Raw genomic sequence first — 18,223 nt, 5'->3', positions numbered from 1 at the left:
ATATCACTCACATCCCAGATTTCTGCAGATGAGGATAAAAGTTGCTTTTCCCCCTCCAAAAAGCATATCCAGCAAGAGCTTAGTGTTATGTGTCATTACAGTAACATTGATGGGATACAGAGCCAGACAAGTATAGCTGCTGTCTATGCTACAGATTAATGTCTTTAATTAGACACTTGAAAGCTTAGCCAATAAAGGCATAAACGTGTTAAAAATTGATATTTATTACATTGTAGTTTATACAGTGAGATTCACATCAGATTAAAGCATTAACTATTAAACCAATTCCTGCAAACCGAATTGCAAGCATTTATGATGTCCGTTTTCTGAAAGACGTGTTCCTACAGAAAACCTCTAGTCCACTGACAGCCAGCATAAAATTCTACAAACTCTCAGGAAATTATTGTATTTCTTGTTTGCTGAGGGCAGTGCCTTGATGAGCTAGCTGTTCCCAGCTGCCACTTCCAAAACCATGTCTTTAGACAGGTTGTGCTGTAAATCTAATGCAAAAGTTTTACTACAGTGATGTCATTTGCCGTAACTTTATTCCACTGAAACATGATCTGATCGGGAATAAAACAAGCGGTCAAATAGATCATAATTATTGTCCATTTGATTAATTTAGTAAACACACATGTCCTTCTTATATATTGTAGTTTGAGATACACTCCTTCCAGAACTGAGTGCATGGGCTTAAGTTTTAATATTCAACCTGGGATTTAACAAGCAAGGGCATAAATGCTTAGAAGGTAACTAGGAGCCTCTGAATTTAGAATTAAGTAGAGCTTGGGGTTCTTTGCAAAAGTCTCTGAAACATGTTTATGAAAATTTATTTCGATAGTACATTATCAGTTCTTTTAGTATACTGATCTAAATTCATATGAACAATACTAAAAGCTGTTCTGTAGGGAATGGGTTCATTAAGGAATTTTGTATTAATTTACTAGTTTTTCATGCGTAAAATATGCATGCAACCTGGGTGAATTTACGAGAGTGATTGAGTGTCTTTCATTAACGTATGACTCAAAATTTTTCTAGAACACCATAAAGGTTCTTGATCTTGCAAATAGATGCATGTGTACTTTAGTTGAAATACACAAACATTGATTTCAGTCTGGCTTCTTATTTGCTGAAGGATGAGCAGGAAAAAATTAAAAAATCAATCTGCTCTTTCACACTTGCATAAAGAAACATACAGCATTCCTGCCAAGTCAGTGGGTGGTATGTCAAAATGTCAGCAATTTTATGTTTCGTCAGACCAGCATAGACTAATATTTTAGACTGCTGTGCTTCCAGTAGGAATCTCCAGTTGAGACTATGTGTGAGCCAAATTGCCTTACCTGCAGGGTGGAAGGAAGAGCACAAACTGGAGAGAAGGAAAGAGAGAGGGACATGATGATTTTACCAAACTCAAAAGCAAGAAGTACCACAGCCCTCAAGAAAAGTGACACTTCTTATCCCCATCCTGTTTTGCATAATAATGCAGATAAATAACTTTCCTTGAAAGCTGTGATCCAAATTAGATCCTTGATGGGGTGCATTTTATTGAAGTTTTTCCTCTGTAGCTGAACTCAGATTTCGGTTAGTCCAAGACATGAAAGCAAATAAGATAGATACCCTTCGGGAGATTTATAATAACTATTTTAGAAGTGCCTCAAGACTAGAATCGGGTATTTCAAAATACCATGGGGAGGCAGAGTCTTAAGTCCCAGAAGTGGAAGGAGCAGTGGTCTGCCCCGAAATGCCTTTAAGCTGCGGAGGCCACTATCCCTCCAATGGTAAGAAATAGGGTCCTCCATCCAAAGATCCTGTGAAACATTCCCCAACCTAAAGGATCTTGTCTCACCCACTGGCAGAAGAGGGACTTTGGGGAATCTTTGCAAATATCATCTTTAGCTTGCTGAAGGTTTAAGGCATTTAAAAGGAGAATAGCTGATTTACAGGTGTGGTTTGGGGCTCAGTTTGCAGATACACTCAGTGAGGGTGGGTACATAAGCAGCCTGGTGAATCTAAATCTCCTGCTTCTATGTCATTAGGCTCAATTGAAAGCTACTTTTAGAGAAAAATTATAGTTGGCAAGGCACTCTAAAACACTTAAGGAAAGGTGGTAGTATTTCGATGAAACATGTTAAAGAAAGTGCTGTAGGCAATGTTGCAACATTATTTGATTGTACATTCTATTCTCAAGGACTTTATTTCAAAAAAAATGCATGTAGCAAGTGGGTTTGTTCCAAAACCTTCTGCCTCTGTTCTGTTTTCAACTGAACTTGTAAAGAAAAATGACAGAGTGAGAGCTTTTACAGATGAGACCTGCATTAATTGTTTTTTTAGGACTACAAGTAGAGGGCCTTTTCAGAAGGTCAGCCAGCATCCAGACTATCAAAGATGTTCAGAAACTCTACAATCAGGGTAAGCTATCATTGTACCATTACCGGTGTGAGGGCATTGTTGATCTTGGGTTTGTTGGTGAAGCAGAAATGCTAGCTTTCCTATAATTAGTTAAATCGTAAACCCATGATAGTAAGAGCACTATTACAGAAACCTGAAAGGTGGCAACAGGCAGTTAATGCTTACTGAATAGCAAGTCATTGATTGATGTCAGACCAGAGCTTACAAAATATGTAGCAGCTAATGAACGATAAGGATTGAGTCAAAAATGGTCTGTTTTTTCATAAACATTTGTATTGCCGCTGCGCACTTCGAGTTACTGTAGTTACGAAGTACAATGTCTTTGTGTCATTTTGCCTCTGGTGTTTTCCCATGGTTATGGCAAAGATAGAATATATTCTTACCTAATAATTTATGAAATGTAGTGAAGTAATTTTGAAAGTCGCTGGCTTCCCCGTGAAGTCATTTTATGAAACGCCTTTATAGGGAGAATCTCTTATAGGAAGATTAATAAAACAGTACCAAAAAAAAACACAAAAAGAAAATGCCAGGAGTTAGCAGCAGCAGGAAGCCAAGACTTTTTCTGTTCAAAATGTAGTGAGTCACAGTTTTAAGCAGTAGTTTAAAGAAACAGTAAAACATATGACTAAACAACTTTTTTCTTCTTTTTCTCCTTTTAGGCAAGTCTGTGAATTTCGATGATTATCATGATATCCATGTTCCTGCTGTTATCCTGAAGACTTTCCTTAGGGAACTCCCTCAGCCATTACTAACGTTTGAATGTTATGATCATATCCTCGGAATCACCAGTGAGTATAAATAAGTTCTAGAAAAATTTATACAGCAAGTTGAACTAGACCTAGCTAATTCATAATCACTGCCGTTTGCTAATCATGACGGAATTGTGGGTATATATTATTATTATTATTGGTGCTTCACTGCAGCCACAAATGGACAACCTCATAATCTGTACCAGAGCAAGGTGGTCAGGGTTACCAAGACGCTGTCTGCTTTTTACAAGGTTTACTGGTTTTTCTATATATCATACTGTATTATTAGTAATTGCATCAGACTTCTTACTGTCAGGGCTCCGTTTTTGTCATGGCACAGCACTGAGTCAGTCTGTGCCACAAGTTCTGTCAAAGAAGCTTTAGTTTTAGCAGCAGCATTGGGAGAACTGTGGGAACAAAATTTAGCTGGTCATTTGTACGCTTCTCTCCTTTTCTTTCTTTTTTTTTTTTGTGGGAAGGCAATTGTTCTTATTTGAACTGTTCCCATGGGATAACATATCAGGGAAGAAAGGATCTAAAGCCGTGAGAAGACATTGAATACCTAAAGATCTGGCACTATATGAAACTATGAAGTATAAAACTTTGTGGCCTTTGTCAGGGCCACAAAGAAGTTTACAATGCTGGCAAAGCAACTCCCTAATAGATGGAGGTTGAATGTCTGAGATCCCAGAATATCTGAGGTTTAGTACCCAGTACTTGTAGAGACTGGTATTTTGCCATCCAGGCTATAGTCAATCTAGCAGGGAACCAGTAGAGCTTCCAGTAACAAGTCACAAGCACACATTTTTCCAAAACCTGCTTTTTGAGAAAATTATATATATTATAACGGAGTATGGCTTCCAACAGAGTCTGTTAGCATAGCTCTGGTAACCGTAGGCTGATGCTGTTGCAAAGTGTACGTTATCATCGCTGTCATGACTGGTGCTGTTGGGGTAGGTCACTAAAATAATTCAAGTTGAGGATAAATCTTTATGCCAACATGTTTTTAAAGTGAAATACAGCAAGTTTACTTTACCGAGATATACTGTATTCTAGGTAAAATTCTTATACTGAGCCTATCACTAGCATCTGCATGTACTGTTTCATATCATTAATTTTGTGCCTGTATTTCCATTAAAAAACTTAATCAGGTCATGTTCAGAATTCCCTGAAGTTCTGTACTGTTTTGCTATTTGCAAGTCTGTAGACAACCACCTTCCAAATCAAGGATTCATTTGTCCACACACTAAATATCTCAGGGCATTGAGAAAAACAGATCTGTTCACAGGAAAGTGGTTAGAAATGGAGAGACTAAGGATAGTCACTCAGAACTGGAAAGAACAGGGGAAATTTGGAAAAAAGATGTACAAGTGCTAATTTTTACTGAATGAATCTTGTGCTGACTTTCTGGACGTGATATTACTTTGTGATACAACTAAGTTGAAAACGAGAACGAGTCTGAAAAGAACCTGAGAACAGTACATCGTTCTAGGAACACTGGGAGGTTTTGCTTGGCAAAACACCTGGGAAACATTCATTCCATGTTATTTTCGTTTACTGACATTTTAAATGTGGACAAAATACGTTGAAAAGTGAAGTTTCGGATAATTTCCCCTTGGGCTTTCATGTTATGCAGTGTGATGTCCACTATCTTTTCTTGATGCTGTGGTGATACCCTGATTTTAAAAGATCTTAAGCTTGAGAGCCAAGCTGGACTGCAGCAAAGGCATATTCTTTGTGAATTCAGTGCAGAAGGGAGCTTTGAAGAGGTGTGATCGCAGACAGCTGTCTTGGGATGATTTGAAAATTCTCATTCTGTCTTCTGGAAGACACCAGAGCAGTGTGTGATGTATCTGTTACATCTCTTAACCTGCAAACCCAGAAATACAGTAGCTCCGCTCTACAGTACTTTGCTGCTCTACTTTGAAATGATAGTGAAACTTCTCTCTTTAGTGCCTCATCTGAAACATTTTTAAAGAGTTATTGATGGGAGCTGTGAAATAAATTAGCCTAGTAACTGACTAAAAAATTAATAAAACCTTGAAGTTCGTAATTGTCAAAGAACTTCTTATTTGGTTATGAAAACTGCTAACGAGTTCCTTTACCCAGTATTGCTACACTTCCTGCATTATTTACTCTGCAGAAGGCTGACAAAAAACTTCTTGGGACTCAGATTATTGTATTTTATGGGAATTGGTAGCTTTGCAGTAGGAAAAGTGTCAACGCAGGTCACCACAGTATAGCTTCATGTATTTAATTCAGAGCTTAAGCGAAAACATGTAACGCACTGGAATTTTGTACGTGCACACATACTTAATGCGCAGGTTTAGCTGTGTCAAGGAGAGGGAGAGGAAAATGCAACAAATGCAGAAAAACCATCAGCACAAATGGGCTGGTCAGGTCAGGCACGATTGTAATCATCAGACCTTTTTCCAAATTGGTGTTAAACTTCCAGTATTAAAATAACTACAGTGTTCCAGAAAAAAAAAAATAAAATTGGTACAACATTTGAAATATAATCCAGTGTTAGCCTAATTCTCACCCAGACTGTCTGGATGAGAAGGTTCATCTCTAGATTTTTCCTAGATCTCTAGAATATTCTTACCTACCCAAGTGGCCACCTCATAAATTTTTCCCAAAGTCAGAAGAGTTTCCTGCAGAATCACAAAAGTGTTTTTAAAGTTAGTAGAGTGCCGAAAGAACATTTTGAGCAGGACCGTGTCTCAGCAAGAATAAAATCAGGGCATAAAAAGTAGACGTCTGGATTCAGTGCATGGAGAGATAATGGGATTCAAATCAAGGCCTCTCTAGCAAAGAAATTATTTTGGCTATTTCACTGAATTGAGAAAATACTCTGAAAGTTAGTCTTAGCCAGATATATAATAATACAAAATATAACAGGGACATTCAAAGGGATAACCTCAACGGTTACTGTGGTCATGGAGGTTAGTGGAGCTGAATTTTGTGGTCAGTTTTACAGATGAATATCTAAATTCCAGCAGATATAAATAAGGGATTATTTCTTGTTAATATTTTGATGTTTTTGAGTTAAATTAAGACTGACTTTGACATTGCAGGTGTGGAGAGCAGTTTACGAGTCACCAGATGTAAGCAAATCATTCAAGGACTTCCTGAACACAATTACATTGTTCTGAAATATCTGATATGCTTTCTCCATATGGTGAGTATAGGCAAAATTCACAAAGTAGTGCCAGTCTTTTCTTTCTTAATCTGTTCTTGATAATTCAACATTGAAAATCTCCACAGAAAATAAAACTGAAGAATTTAAAAAATACAGTGAGGTGGTGGTGCAAGTGCTTGCCAATGGAGTGAACTCAGGGTGCGGAAGCCTCCAGTTCTAATAAAAGTCAGTGCTAAACAATGGTCTGGCCATACCTTCACCATTAAGTTCTTTACATGTAATGAAAACTACACTGTAAATTTAAATGGAACTGTGCCTGCACTGAAATATTTAGAAGTCCTGTCCTTGTCCCCTTCACTCCCCATTCACAAATGTATGTTTTATTGATTTAATTCTTGGGTTTTTTTCCTATTTTGGAGTGAAAAAGCCTGAAAATAGTGTTTGTGTAATTTTTGGTGCTGGAGAAAAACTAGGTGAAATCACCTTTTTTCTCCGAAGTATAAATCTTGGGCAACTAAAACACCAAATAAATTAGTGTAGTTTTAGAAAATGGTAGAAATATTAATGAACTTTAGAACAACAATCAGCAAAATAATTTATTTAAGTCTCACAAATTACATTTTCCTGTTTAAAATAGCCTTTCATTCTGTAATTTGCTACAGTGTTAAATGAAAAACTTTGACCGTGTCATTTTGCAAGGATTTTTGGTATGCTTCAGGATAAATGAAATCGTGTCTTTTGTCCTACTTTTTGATTTGCTGATCTTTTTTTTTACCCATTTTTTGAAATGCCACAAGTGTGACGGTTCGGGAAAGATCCATTACAAATTGTTCTACAGTTAGGCTAGTGACATCATTTGGTTGCCATTTATGCGCAGGAAAAGACTGCAATAGGAGTATAAGTTTCCCGTGCTTCTGCCTTATCCAGTGCATTGCCTTTTCCAGATTGCATTTTTCAAACCCAGATGCCTATAATTGAAGATCATGGTGTAGCTGACACCTAGATAAGGTGATCTAGCCTTCAAAAGTCCTAAGAGCCCACCAAAGCAGTTATGTATGGGGAATGATGCTGATTTTCACCAGTGGAGGAATTAGCCCTCAGTAACTGTTCTTGCGCTACAGTCATGTTTGCCATATTCTAGCCGGTAGCATATTTCAGAAACCAAGTACATTTAATCCCATTTTCTATCAAAACACTAGAGAAAAGCAAGATTAAAGGAAACACATTGATATAACCCGCACTCAGACAGCACTTGCAAGGTTCCTGTAATACCGATATGTTCGTTTACCGTTGCTTAGCTGAACTCTAATGCTATTAAGGAAAACCTCATGTCATTTGCTATTATTTTAGCAACTGATATCTCTCCTCAGTGTTATGAATCGTGTAAGTGACTTTGTTCTGATAATAGATGCACCATCTCAACACACTTCTTAAGAGCTGAGCACTTGAGGTGTTAATGAGGTGTGCAAAAGTACTACATGGTGTTTTCTGTAATTGAGCAACAGAACATAGCATTATTTTTGAGTATGCCGTCTTATGTAAAGCACAGCATCAAGTTGAGACTAGTGCTCAGATCTGCAATTTTTGCTGATCCATGGCTTTTTATCCTAAATGTCTCACGGAATATTTGCATTTGGAAAGGTCAAGGGAATGTGAAACAATCTAGGAGCTAGAGATTTCTATTCATTGCAGATTGATGTGCTGCACAAGCTGCCACAATTCGAACTTCAACAGACCACTCTACCAATAATCCTAGTTTTTACCTGCAAGCATCAACCTTCTTACATATAAGAGGCAATTTAATTCTTCCATGAGCTCAGCCTTGAGTAGTGCAAGAGGTACTTGTGGTAATTTCATGAAGTGGGATGAATTGTAATCACTAGATACAGGTTTTGAACACTCCAGGTTTGATACAGGCTTGTGGAAGAAGGAAAAAAAAATCCCTATTTTCTCTCCAGTCTCAACCCCCTTAGTTAATGAAACAACTCCTTCCAGTCCAAGGGTGCTACAGCAAGACAGTGCAGCTCCTACAGAAGTAAAAGACTTGAATTTCAAACATAGGTCCAAATCCTTTAACCCTAGATTAGCAGTGATCTTGCCAGTAATGAGCCCAGCACACTGTGAAAGGTGTAAACAGTCCATGTCCACTTTGCAGTGCATCTGGCCACTAGAGAAGGATTTGCAGGATCTTCTTGGAGTTGCAGTGGACTGAGGTCCCTAGGCAGAAGTGAGCAACCAGGAGCAAGGGGGAAAACAAAGGCCGGGTTTCACAAGTCAGTCCCTGAATTATGTCGGTAAAAAATATGGGTGCTTGCTCCACAGATTTCACAAGAGTTGAGTGTGCACAAAGAATTGTTTGTGCCCTGCATTGTACATGCAGTGAAGTGGATTTATGAATGCCCATGCAAACTTGAAGGACTCAAAGAAGTCTTCTTGCAAATTACATGTCAAAGCACGCTGGGGCTACAGTTACCCAGTTCTGAAGCCAGAAACCATTTAGTAGAAAACTGTTTGTGGTTTTCCGTGACGGTCTAAGGCTAAACAATCAGCAAAGTTTGTAGAGGCAATAATACCATCTAGATTGTGTTTTTATAACCACGTCTTTGGGTTTGGTACCAGCTGATAACAGCCCCCTCACTACGCTTACACACTTTCCCTCTCTGCTGCTTATTTCTGTCCCTGCAGTCGTGCCTGATGCTGGGGAAGGGTGGCTGACTTGGCTGAAAGAACCATTGCAAAAAACTGCCAAATTCAAAACATCAAACTTGGACAACTAGAAAAAATGGACAAGGTTTTGGGGACTGTGACATATGCTTCAGATCTGTAACTGAACCAGCAAAGTTAAAGCCAAGTACAAGCTGGAAAAAAATGTTCTGAATTAATGTTTTGCCTCAATCACTTGTGCAATTTAAAAGTGTAATTAGCACCAGCAAAGCTTGGGAGTGGCTGGGGATGTTGGGGTATGTTGGGAAGGATTAGATGACTAAGCCTCATAGAGCAGATACAAGCAGCTGGCACCTCTGCAAGGTAGCAGAGAGTGGGGGATAGAAACTTTCATCAGTTTGTGGGGGCGTTTTAATATCTAGTAATTTTCTTCTGAAAATGCTTTGTGCAGTTCCTTTCAGCATTGGGACTGAGAAGCCAAAGAGATGGTGATGTCCTTATATTTTTAAAAAGTGATGGTAATTGGCTGTTTCTACCCTCTGGATTTCACTGTTTAAGTTCATTAGGTAGAACGATGGCTGTCTGGTTTCACTCCAGCAGTACCCATGAGGGTGCTGGGATGCAAGTATGCGGAATCCAAAAATCGTCAAATTTTGCTGGGGGGGGAGCTGGATGTTTATTCTGGGATAGGGAAGATGTACTGTTTGTATTTGTTGATGTGGCACTAAATCATCAGTGTTTATTCCCAGTAATGAGTTTTGCAATGTACAAGTTCTGTCTTTCTAGAGGACTTTCTTTCAATATAGGCTGTCATTACTTAATGATTTTTCTATATATGGACCAGTGAGAGGAGAAAAAGACCCAGCAAACTGGAGCTGCGTAGTTCTTTGTTGCAATACTTTTCAGTGATGTTCAGATGATTCCTTCAAAGATACAGTCTATGTGTCTTTGAAGGTGAACTTCTTGGAGAACTGTCTTTTATTAGCTTGTCAATTTGACAGAGCAAGTGTATTTTCACTTGAAACAGAGATGACGGTTACTAACTTTCTGAGGGAATCAAAAATCAAAAAAGAATCAAGAGGTTTAGTCCAAATGCTAAGGATGTCATTTCTATTTCTTAGAACATAGCTATGGGGTGCAGTCATTCAGAGGGGTAGCCCATAAAGAGGTTGGCTGACTGCATGCTGCAGTTACATGGTCTAGAGTTGGAAGAAAACATCAGCTGCTCATGATGGTGTTGTGGATTAAGTGGATGTGTTTGTGTCATTCAAGAAAGAAATCTGGCATTGGAATAGTGAGGAGCTGGAGATGGTGTGAAGCCTCATCCCCTCGGGGAGGGATAAAGCTGTCACCACTGGTGTGACAAGGCTTCCTTGCTTGCAGCTCTTGATGAACTGGAAAGGGTCATTGTGGAGAGAGTTGGATTCATTTGTATGCTTTTTCTTACATCTGCTGAGGAAGAGATTGCTGTGCATTTTGGAGTGAAGCAACGTGCCATGTCTCCCTTGAATTCCGAAGTGTCAGCCTCATTGATGACTCCCAGATAAGGCTTAGTGTAGCTCTGCCTCAGATGATATAATCACTGGTTCATTTTATCTTAAGGATTTTATCTCTCAGGGGAGAGGCTGTGTCATGGGTAATTTCATTGATCATTTCAGCATTGACTGTCTCCTTGAAATGTTCACAGAGTGGTGGCAGGTGGGAAGAGATGGTTTCACATTCTTTGAAACAGTTGGCCTAAAGACAAAAAACAAATCCAGCTCTACCAGCAAGTGGCAGTGGCGTTGCTTTGGGCTGGAACCTTGGCCTTCGAAGGCAGTGGCTAGGTTAAGCTGGGTGTGTTTCAACTAATGCTTGAAAATGGCACCTGTACACGATTTGCTGGACGGAGTGTGTCAGGGAGTACTCCCAAAAACCAGGTGGAAGACAACTGCAACAGGTTTGGCTCCTTCCACCCTCCACTGTCCTCCAGTACTATACCACGTGCTTCTGTGCCATCACGGGGTACCTGCCCTGTATACACTTCAGGTACCTACCTTCCTTAGGATATACAGCACGTGTATTTGGTTTTGTCCTGTAGAAAACACAATGTGATGGGCTGTAACTCTCACGTTATTTTAGAGACTTTCAACTGAAAGAAGCACCAAAAAATAATCTGTCTTCGATCCACAGGGGTTTCACAGTTGCAGCCTTACATGGTGTGCATGCAGCCAGTCTGAGCCACTTGATTCAAGGGCCAGAACACAGTCCCTAACCTTGATATATTTAGCAGTATCCAAACGCCAGCTTCATTGTCCAGCTACCTCCAGGGTAATACCTAGGTCTATATCTCCTTGTTAACAGCGTACTCCTGTTAACCTTGTCCTAATTGTTTTCCCTCAGTAGCAGTTTTTGGTAGCAGTTTAGCTTTTGCTACATTACTGTAGTATAATGAACTCTTGTTTGAGCTGATCTCGTCTGAAGCAGATTAAATGAACAAGGTGGGCTTGTTAGTTTTTCCGTATAGTTAAATAGTGCATTGAGAGCAGTATGTGAAGGTCAGCAGGCTATACGTGATTTGTACTCTAGAGAGGATGATGTGGGTTTTGCATAAGGTCATGAAGCAGGCATTGCCGTTTAATCTGATGACTTTTTATTCTCAAGTTCTGAAGTCAGTCCTTTGAAAAGGTGGTTATGGCACCAATATTAATACCTCTTTCCTTTATCCAGCCCTGCTTCATGACCTTAAAAACATTTGAAGCCTTTAATATTTGTAGCAGAAGTAGCATGACGGTAGCTTTGATGTCCCAGGAGGGCAAGGCAAAGATCGGAGGGAAAAATAGTACCTATTATTGGAAAAATTAAGATGGTTAGGAAGAAAATGTTATGCTTTTGGGCACATAAGTGCTTCTTCATGTCTTCCAAGGAAAAGGCTTCCATCCTGCACACGTGTCTAAAGGGCATTATATCCTCTCATGGCTGAGCAAACGGGCTCCTTGCTAGGTGAAACACCAAGGAGGGTGGGACTGTGCTGTAGGAGATGGAGGGGAATGAAACCTGTGCTACTGGGCAGAGGGTAACTGGAGTTTATGCATATGCTAACAAGTGTTCACATATCTTAGGTTTTCTCTAGTGCCCTCAGGCTTCTCATAGTACTGCAGAGCTGCCTTTTCAGGAGGCTTTATGGCAAGGCAGAAATGGGGAGACACTGAGAAGCAGAATTTTTGCTTTCCTATTCCACTTAAAATTCTAGCATGAAGAATACATGGGAGATTTTCTCTCTGAGGTTTCCTTTCCTTCTGTTTTGTTTTGAGATGACAGCTTCAGAGTAACCTGTACATCGCAGTTTGTGACTGCATGGTCTTCCCGTGACAGATTACTCATCAACAACGGCAGCCATCAGCCTGAGAAGAACAGGCTGAATTACCTAGGTCAGGAGGAATCAAGAGCACCTTCAGCTTGTTTGCAATAGCAGAGAACTTGTCAGATAGGACACCCAATGCAGGAGAGCAAAAAACATACAAATTCCTTGCCAAGCTCACACAGAGAAAAAAAATACTCCTGTTACCCAGTTCTGGGCTCACATCCACAGACAGAAGTAGGACACATCATCCGGGTGCAGAACAGATTTCAGTGCTGTGTATTTTACCTACAGCCCATTTTCACCTCCGTTGCTTTGGAGAAATTGGGTGGTTGTGGAGGTACTTGGAAGTGAAGTCATGCATCAGGGGGAGGAAAAAAACAACTGTCTAAACCCTTGCAAACAACTTCAGAAGTCCTCAAGGTTTATTCTATAGAGGACTTAGTACAAAAGCAGATGGGAGAGCTGTTTATTTCTGCTGTCCTTCCCTGCCCTCCAGCAGAGATAACAATAGATTCCATATAGGATTAAAAACAATTAATTTTCCTAGCATAAGGAAATGATTCAGCCTTTTTGTTTGATTTATTGAGATTTTATCTTGTATTCATGGGACAGAAACTGCAGTGGCCCCGTAGCTCTAGGCTGCATAGTCAGCCCTGAGGCTGTTGAGAAGCCAGTGATGTACCTGTGGCCAGGGTCTACTCCCATCAGTGGTTCCTCCTCGGCACAGGATGGTGTCTTGTCTCTCTCTCTCAGGGCCACGTGTCTGCAGGTACCTATTCATGTTTATGTTTTTCCAGGTTTCACAGGAAAGCATATACAACAGAATGACAGCATCCAGCCTGGCCTGTGTCTTTGGTTTGAATTTGATCTGGCCGTCGAAAGGAACAGCCTCCTTGAGTGCTCTGGTGCCTCTGAATCTCTTCACTGAACTACTGATAGATTTCTACACGAATATATTCAACTCCAGAACAGTGCCTGGTGAGATCTTACCTTAGTGCTCGCAGAAAGGACAATGGAGTACGGCTGCCTGAGGGAGAGGTCTCCGTGCCTCAACTGGTGGGAGCTTTATATTAAGGGCTCTCTCCTGCGAAGAAAGCTTTCAATACAGAGTAAAGTTTCTATATCCTTCCAAATACCAAAGATGTGGGGAGAAGCACACTGCCCATACACGTGGGGGAGCATATATACATGAACATTTAAAGTACCAATAGGTCAAAGTGAATCCCCTTATTAAATTTGAACAGCTGACAAAAAATGGTATGTTAAAAAACATCATGACACCGTTTGACAGTCTGTCATTTCTTTGGGGATGTGGAGGCCTTAACATGTGGCGTTATTTTCTGGGACCATGCAGAGCTAAGTTCTGGACCACTCCTGAATGTACAGCTTTCCTCTTTTTAATTTTTTTTATTTGAATACAAGTTTGTTAGAAATTTCCCTATTAAGTTAATAAAGATTGAATCCATTTTTAAGATGCTAAAATTTCTAAACTATTTTTCCATATATTTAAGTGTCTTGTTTTACACAAAAAGGTGTGGGCACTTGTGGCACGTCAGGTTTACAGGTACCATGGAGAATAAAGTGTTTCCCAGGTAATTTGAGTTGTGCAGACAGCCAACTAATTATGCTTGCAGATATCCACTATGCGCGGTTAATCACTGCAGCTGCACGTGCAAAGTGTGTGGAAGTTGGTTTTTTTTCTTATTATAAGTTCAAACGGGGAGCAATATTTGTATGTATTTTTTCTCTAAATACTTGGAATTTTCATCAATGGAGTTATATCAGTGAGTGCATAATACAGAATATAGACTAACTTTGAGAAGAGTACCCCTGATGTTTGGGTTACATCCTTTTGCAGTGTGAGATGATAGAAATTTGCTTTTCAAATCAGTTTCCCTAGAAAGCAATAAGAGCAACAACTTGGATAATATACCTAATATCATTTTTATACATTGAAAGTCTATTATTAGTCCCAATGCAAATAATTAGCCAACATAAAGGGAGAATTTTCAGTGTTTTCTTTCTAACTATGCCATTAATATCACTTGTATTTGATGAACCCTAACGCACTGCTATTTCATTGTTTAACAATGATTGGTAATGAGGTGGTGTAACGAAGTTATTACAGCTGCCTGCAAAGCAAAAGAAAATTAATCAGTGGTAAAAAAAGGTAAGTGGTATTTTCCCTAATGCTCTCGTCTTCCTGCTTCTGTACAAAGCTAAGAAAACAGAGGGAATATTTAGACTCCAGTAAAAGTAATAGTCTCAGGAGGACAGTTTAGGCATCCCCTCCTCTGCAAACACAGAGCCACTTTTCACCCTGTAGGTTCTAGCGAGTTGAGGATTTGTACTTCTGGCCTTCCCCTTAGCAGTTACAAATTCCCTTCCTGTGTAAAGGGTGCAACAAAATCTTACCACAGAGGGTAAAGAGGATTCGTTCTTGTCAGAAATTTCAGGTAATAACCAGGTATTCCGAAGGCTAGGGAATGCTGGATGTGCCAGGCCTTCATTTGCCCAGTAGGTGTCATCTATAGCATTAGGCAATGATTAAAATTTGAAAAATACAGGGGCTTTAGAACAAGGTGTGATAGGACCAACTTCTCATGTCACAGTTGTGTGTTTTCCCCAGTTTCTCAACTGTCTTAAAGACAACTTTTGGGCTTTTGAATATCTGTAAGTATTAGCCACCTATAACATCCATTTAAATACAAAATCTTGCATAACACAAAGAAAATAATTAACAAGTATTCATGATTATTGTGTTTCAGCAAAATGAGATTGCCAAGGATAAAACTATCATAGTTTTGTATTGCAACTCATCAGTTCTGCATCTGAGTTATCAGTGACAGCATCCTAGCCTTATTGTATTATGAAAACCAAATACAATTATGCTCAGCTCTGCAGAGTGACTTGGCAGCATGGGTCTGTGCATCTTATAGGGGAGGAATTTGGCCTCTGGGAATTAACAAAACCTGAGTATTTTGCCACTTTCTGACCTTGGTCAAAATACCTAAGCGTTAGTTTTGCTGTTTGTAAAAAGGATTAGACCTGGCATTAGAAAAGTGCTTTGGGATTAAACGCTGATAAGTCCTATAAAATGGTTGGTTTCCATTTCCCCATGTCCTCTTCCAAAAATCCGGCAACATCAAACGGCATTTAGTCTTCAGGCTACACTGCGTAATGGGAATGTGAGTCCTGGGTAGTTTTAGCACAGTAACATACCAGAGCCCTGTGGGGTGAAATCCTGAGTTCCTGGAAGTCAGCTTTGCTCAGAAAGTCCCCGGAGCCTGGGGAGGGGGCTCCCTCATAGATTTAGTTCTCCCACTCATCCTAGGTTGGGAGAGAGCAGGAATTTGGCGGCACCAGTGGTGCTGGTGAAGCGAGCCCTCAGGGCACAGCTGCCTCTGACCTCTTTACTTTTACAAATAAAAAGTGCAAGGAACGAGCATCCCTTCAGCTAATTTGCCTGCCTCTAGACACACAAAATGATAGTTAAAACCAGACTCAGTCTTTTGGTATTGGTCACGTGCCAAACTGCAGGTCTTCCTTTTAGTGCTTTGCAAACTACCGTTTTCCAGCAATTTATAGCTCCTCTCATTTAGTGAAGGAAGAACAAAATGGCGTTTTCTCATCTCAAGGTGCCTCCTTCCTTTAAAGAACAGATAACATCTGTTATCTGCCAGTGTGAGTAATTTGATGCTGCTTAAGAAAAGTAGAGGCTCTAGTTCTGGTTGCCCTTAGCGCTGGTGGGGGCAGGGGGGGTCGGGGTGCTCCTGCTCCCCTTTACCCCTTTGCCTCCCCAGCAGGCAGCCTGAGACAGAAGGAAGGAAGGTGCTCACCTCCACCCCAGCCTTTCCCTGCAAGCTGCCCGTCACGAGGAAGGGACTTCTTCCCCAATTTTTTGGGGGGAGAAGTGCTACCCAAAGGCATCTGGGTAGCAAAACCCTCCTGGTGCCGAGACCTCCAGCTCTGTCCCCCCTACCCCAAAGGCACTGGCGAAATCCTCCGTCTGCGGCAGAAGCCCCCGATCTCCGTCCTGAGTGCCAGACTTAACTCAGTTCTCATGAATTATTCAGAAGGGTTTGGAGTGAAATTCATGTTAGAGAAATATATGTTTCAAATTTCCTGACTCTAAGAGGAGTCCTGGAGGTGTCCCCTGCAGTTACTTTGATAACAGTTTCTCTTTACAAATGATAATTGCACGATTCGAGCTTTTGTACAGTGTGGCCTTGTGAACTCTTCTCTCATATCAAAGAACCATTTTCAGATCATTTCCATAGCAAAAAGAAAGTGATTATGGAGATAATCTGTTGGAAACACACATGCTGGATTTCAGTTTAAAACAATAAAATGCAGTCGTGGAATGAGAAATCAAGTGTTACCTAGCTGACAATATACAGAGAATAAATTGCCTAAGCATTTTAGTTTACTGAGCTGTTAGGAGTTGAAAATTGGTCCCAAGATTAGTCTGATTATCAGGATGCCTCTAGCAACAAGCACCGAAGGGAGAAGGGAATACTTTTCTACCCCGAATCTATGAAGTAATCTAAGAAGATTGTTCAGTGTCATTAACCGAGGAGGGTGTGTGTGTGTGTGTGTCTTTGCGGTTCTTACAAAAAACTTTCATAAATGAATGTCACTTAGATGTGTGCGGATGATTTGTCCGTGTGTGTGGCACTCCTCGAGCAGCATCCATCGCAGAATCTCTTGGAGCTTTACAAACTTTAACATATTCATCTCCTCTGCTTGTGAGGAGACTAATAATAGAAAAGCCCCAGATATTTTATTCACACGTTTGATGTGTACTTCGATAGCAAGTTGAACTTTTAATGGGATTGATGGTACAGTCACACACACTCCCTTCATTTCCTGAATAGTTTGTCTGCACAACCCTGGAAAATGTAGACTTGACAGCATTCCTGCTTTTCAAGTGTCCGTGGGGGTGTTGGGGTATGGGGGAAGAAAGTCAGAGAGAGTTACTGCCAGCACCTGCAATTTCCGAAGTGAGAAGCTCGTGTTCAGTTGAAGCTCACGTTCCTGCCCATACTCATTCATTTCTAACGTGTTTCTACCTACAAAGAGCAGTCAGAAGCAAACATACCTTGCTTTAAGGAGGCACACCTCTATTGAAGCCAAAGGTATGGCTGTGAGAAGTATGTAAACCGTGTGTTAAATGACGTATGCGGCTGGCATGTGACAGTTGTTCTGCCCTTCCCAGTGGAGTAATACCTCATTTTCGCCATCTGAAGAGTTTGATTTTTGTCTTTATCCATGCGCATCCTGGAAAGCCTCTTCAGTGTATTGCACCTAATGTAGTAAAGGATTCTGGCGTCCTCCAGCATCATCTGAGAGCAGTGGAGGATTGTAGTGGGGTGCTGCAAACACCGTCTTCTTTCTTACAAACTGGAAAGCTTGAGAAAGGTCTGCCTTAACCGATGAGATTAGGCTGGTGGTTTGGACATCGAACTGGCCTGGATACTAAGAAGGGAACTTTCAAATACAACCAGGAAAAAAAAGCCCTTTTCCATAGCAGGTCTGTCAGCACGTAAAAAGTGTTACCCAGAATTGTCACTCTGAAGGAGGAGTGTCTTGGTTTGCCTCTCTGAGCTGGAGACACACAAACACACGACGGTACGTGAGTTTTCCTGTTTCTTCCTAACCGGGGTTTGTTGCCTGTAGCGTTAGGAAAGCCATGGTAATTGTACACGGAAGGACCATAGCCCTACCATCCTGGCTATTCCTCTCTAGAATAGCTGACAGACGTTCAGCCTTAGAAATAATTAACTGATTGGAAAAATGTTACTGCTGGAACACGCCAACTCAACAAAAAATAAAAGCATTTCCTTAAAAGGCTCGGTTTTGGTGCCGTTCTTCCAGAAATCATTATGTTCTCCTGGAAAGCCGCCTGCCTGTCTG

General features: G+C 40.5%; 1 protein-coding gene across 2 annotated transcripts in view; it reads left to right on the top strand.

Annotated features, from left to right (window-relative positions):
• The window catches only part of ARHGAP8 (Rho GTPase activating protein 8), an 80,911-nt gene extending 67,125 nt beyond the window's left edge, over window positions 1-13,786 (top strand). The window contains exons 9-12 of one of the 2 annotated variants that reach the window (XM_074168657.1): window positions 2,332-2,409; window positions 3,069-3,197; window positions 6,236-6,339; window positions 13,105-13,786. In XM_074168657.1, coding sequence (XP_074024758.1) covers window positions 2,332-2,409; window positions 3,069-3,197; window positions 6,236-6,339; window positions 13,105-13,302 — 509 coding nt within the window. In that variant the 3' untranslated portion in view covers window positions 13,303-13,786. The remainder of the gene's footprint in view (window positions 1-2,331; window positions 2,410-3,068; window positions 3,198-6,235; window positions 6,340-13,104) is intronic. The other variant, XM_074168665.1, reaches the window with a different exon arrangement.
• The last annotated feature ends 4,437 nt before the right edge of the window (window positions 13,787-18,223 follow it).

Source organism: Numenius arquata, chromosome 1 (assembly GCF_964106895.1).
Source record: "Numenius arquata chromosome 1, bNumArq3.hap1.1, whole genome shotgun sequence".
In the NCBI taxonomy this organism is placed as follows: domain Eukaryota; kingdom Metazoa; phylum Chordata; class Aves; order Charadriiformes; family Scolopacidae; genus Numenius; species Numenius arquata.
Note: the sequence above shows the minus strand (reverse complement) of the source record. Positions and strands in the feature narration are given on the sequence as shown.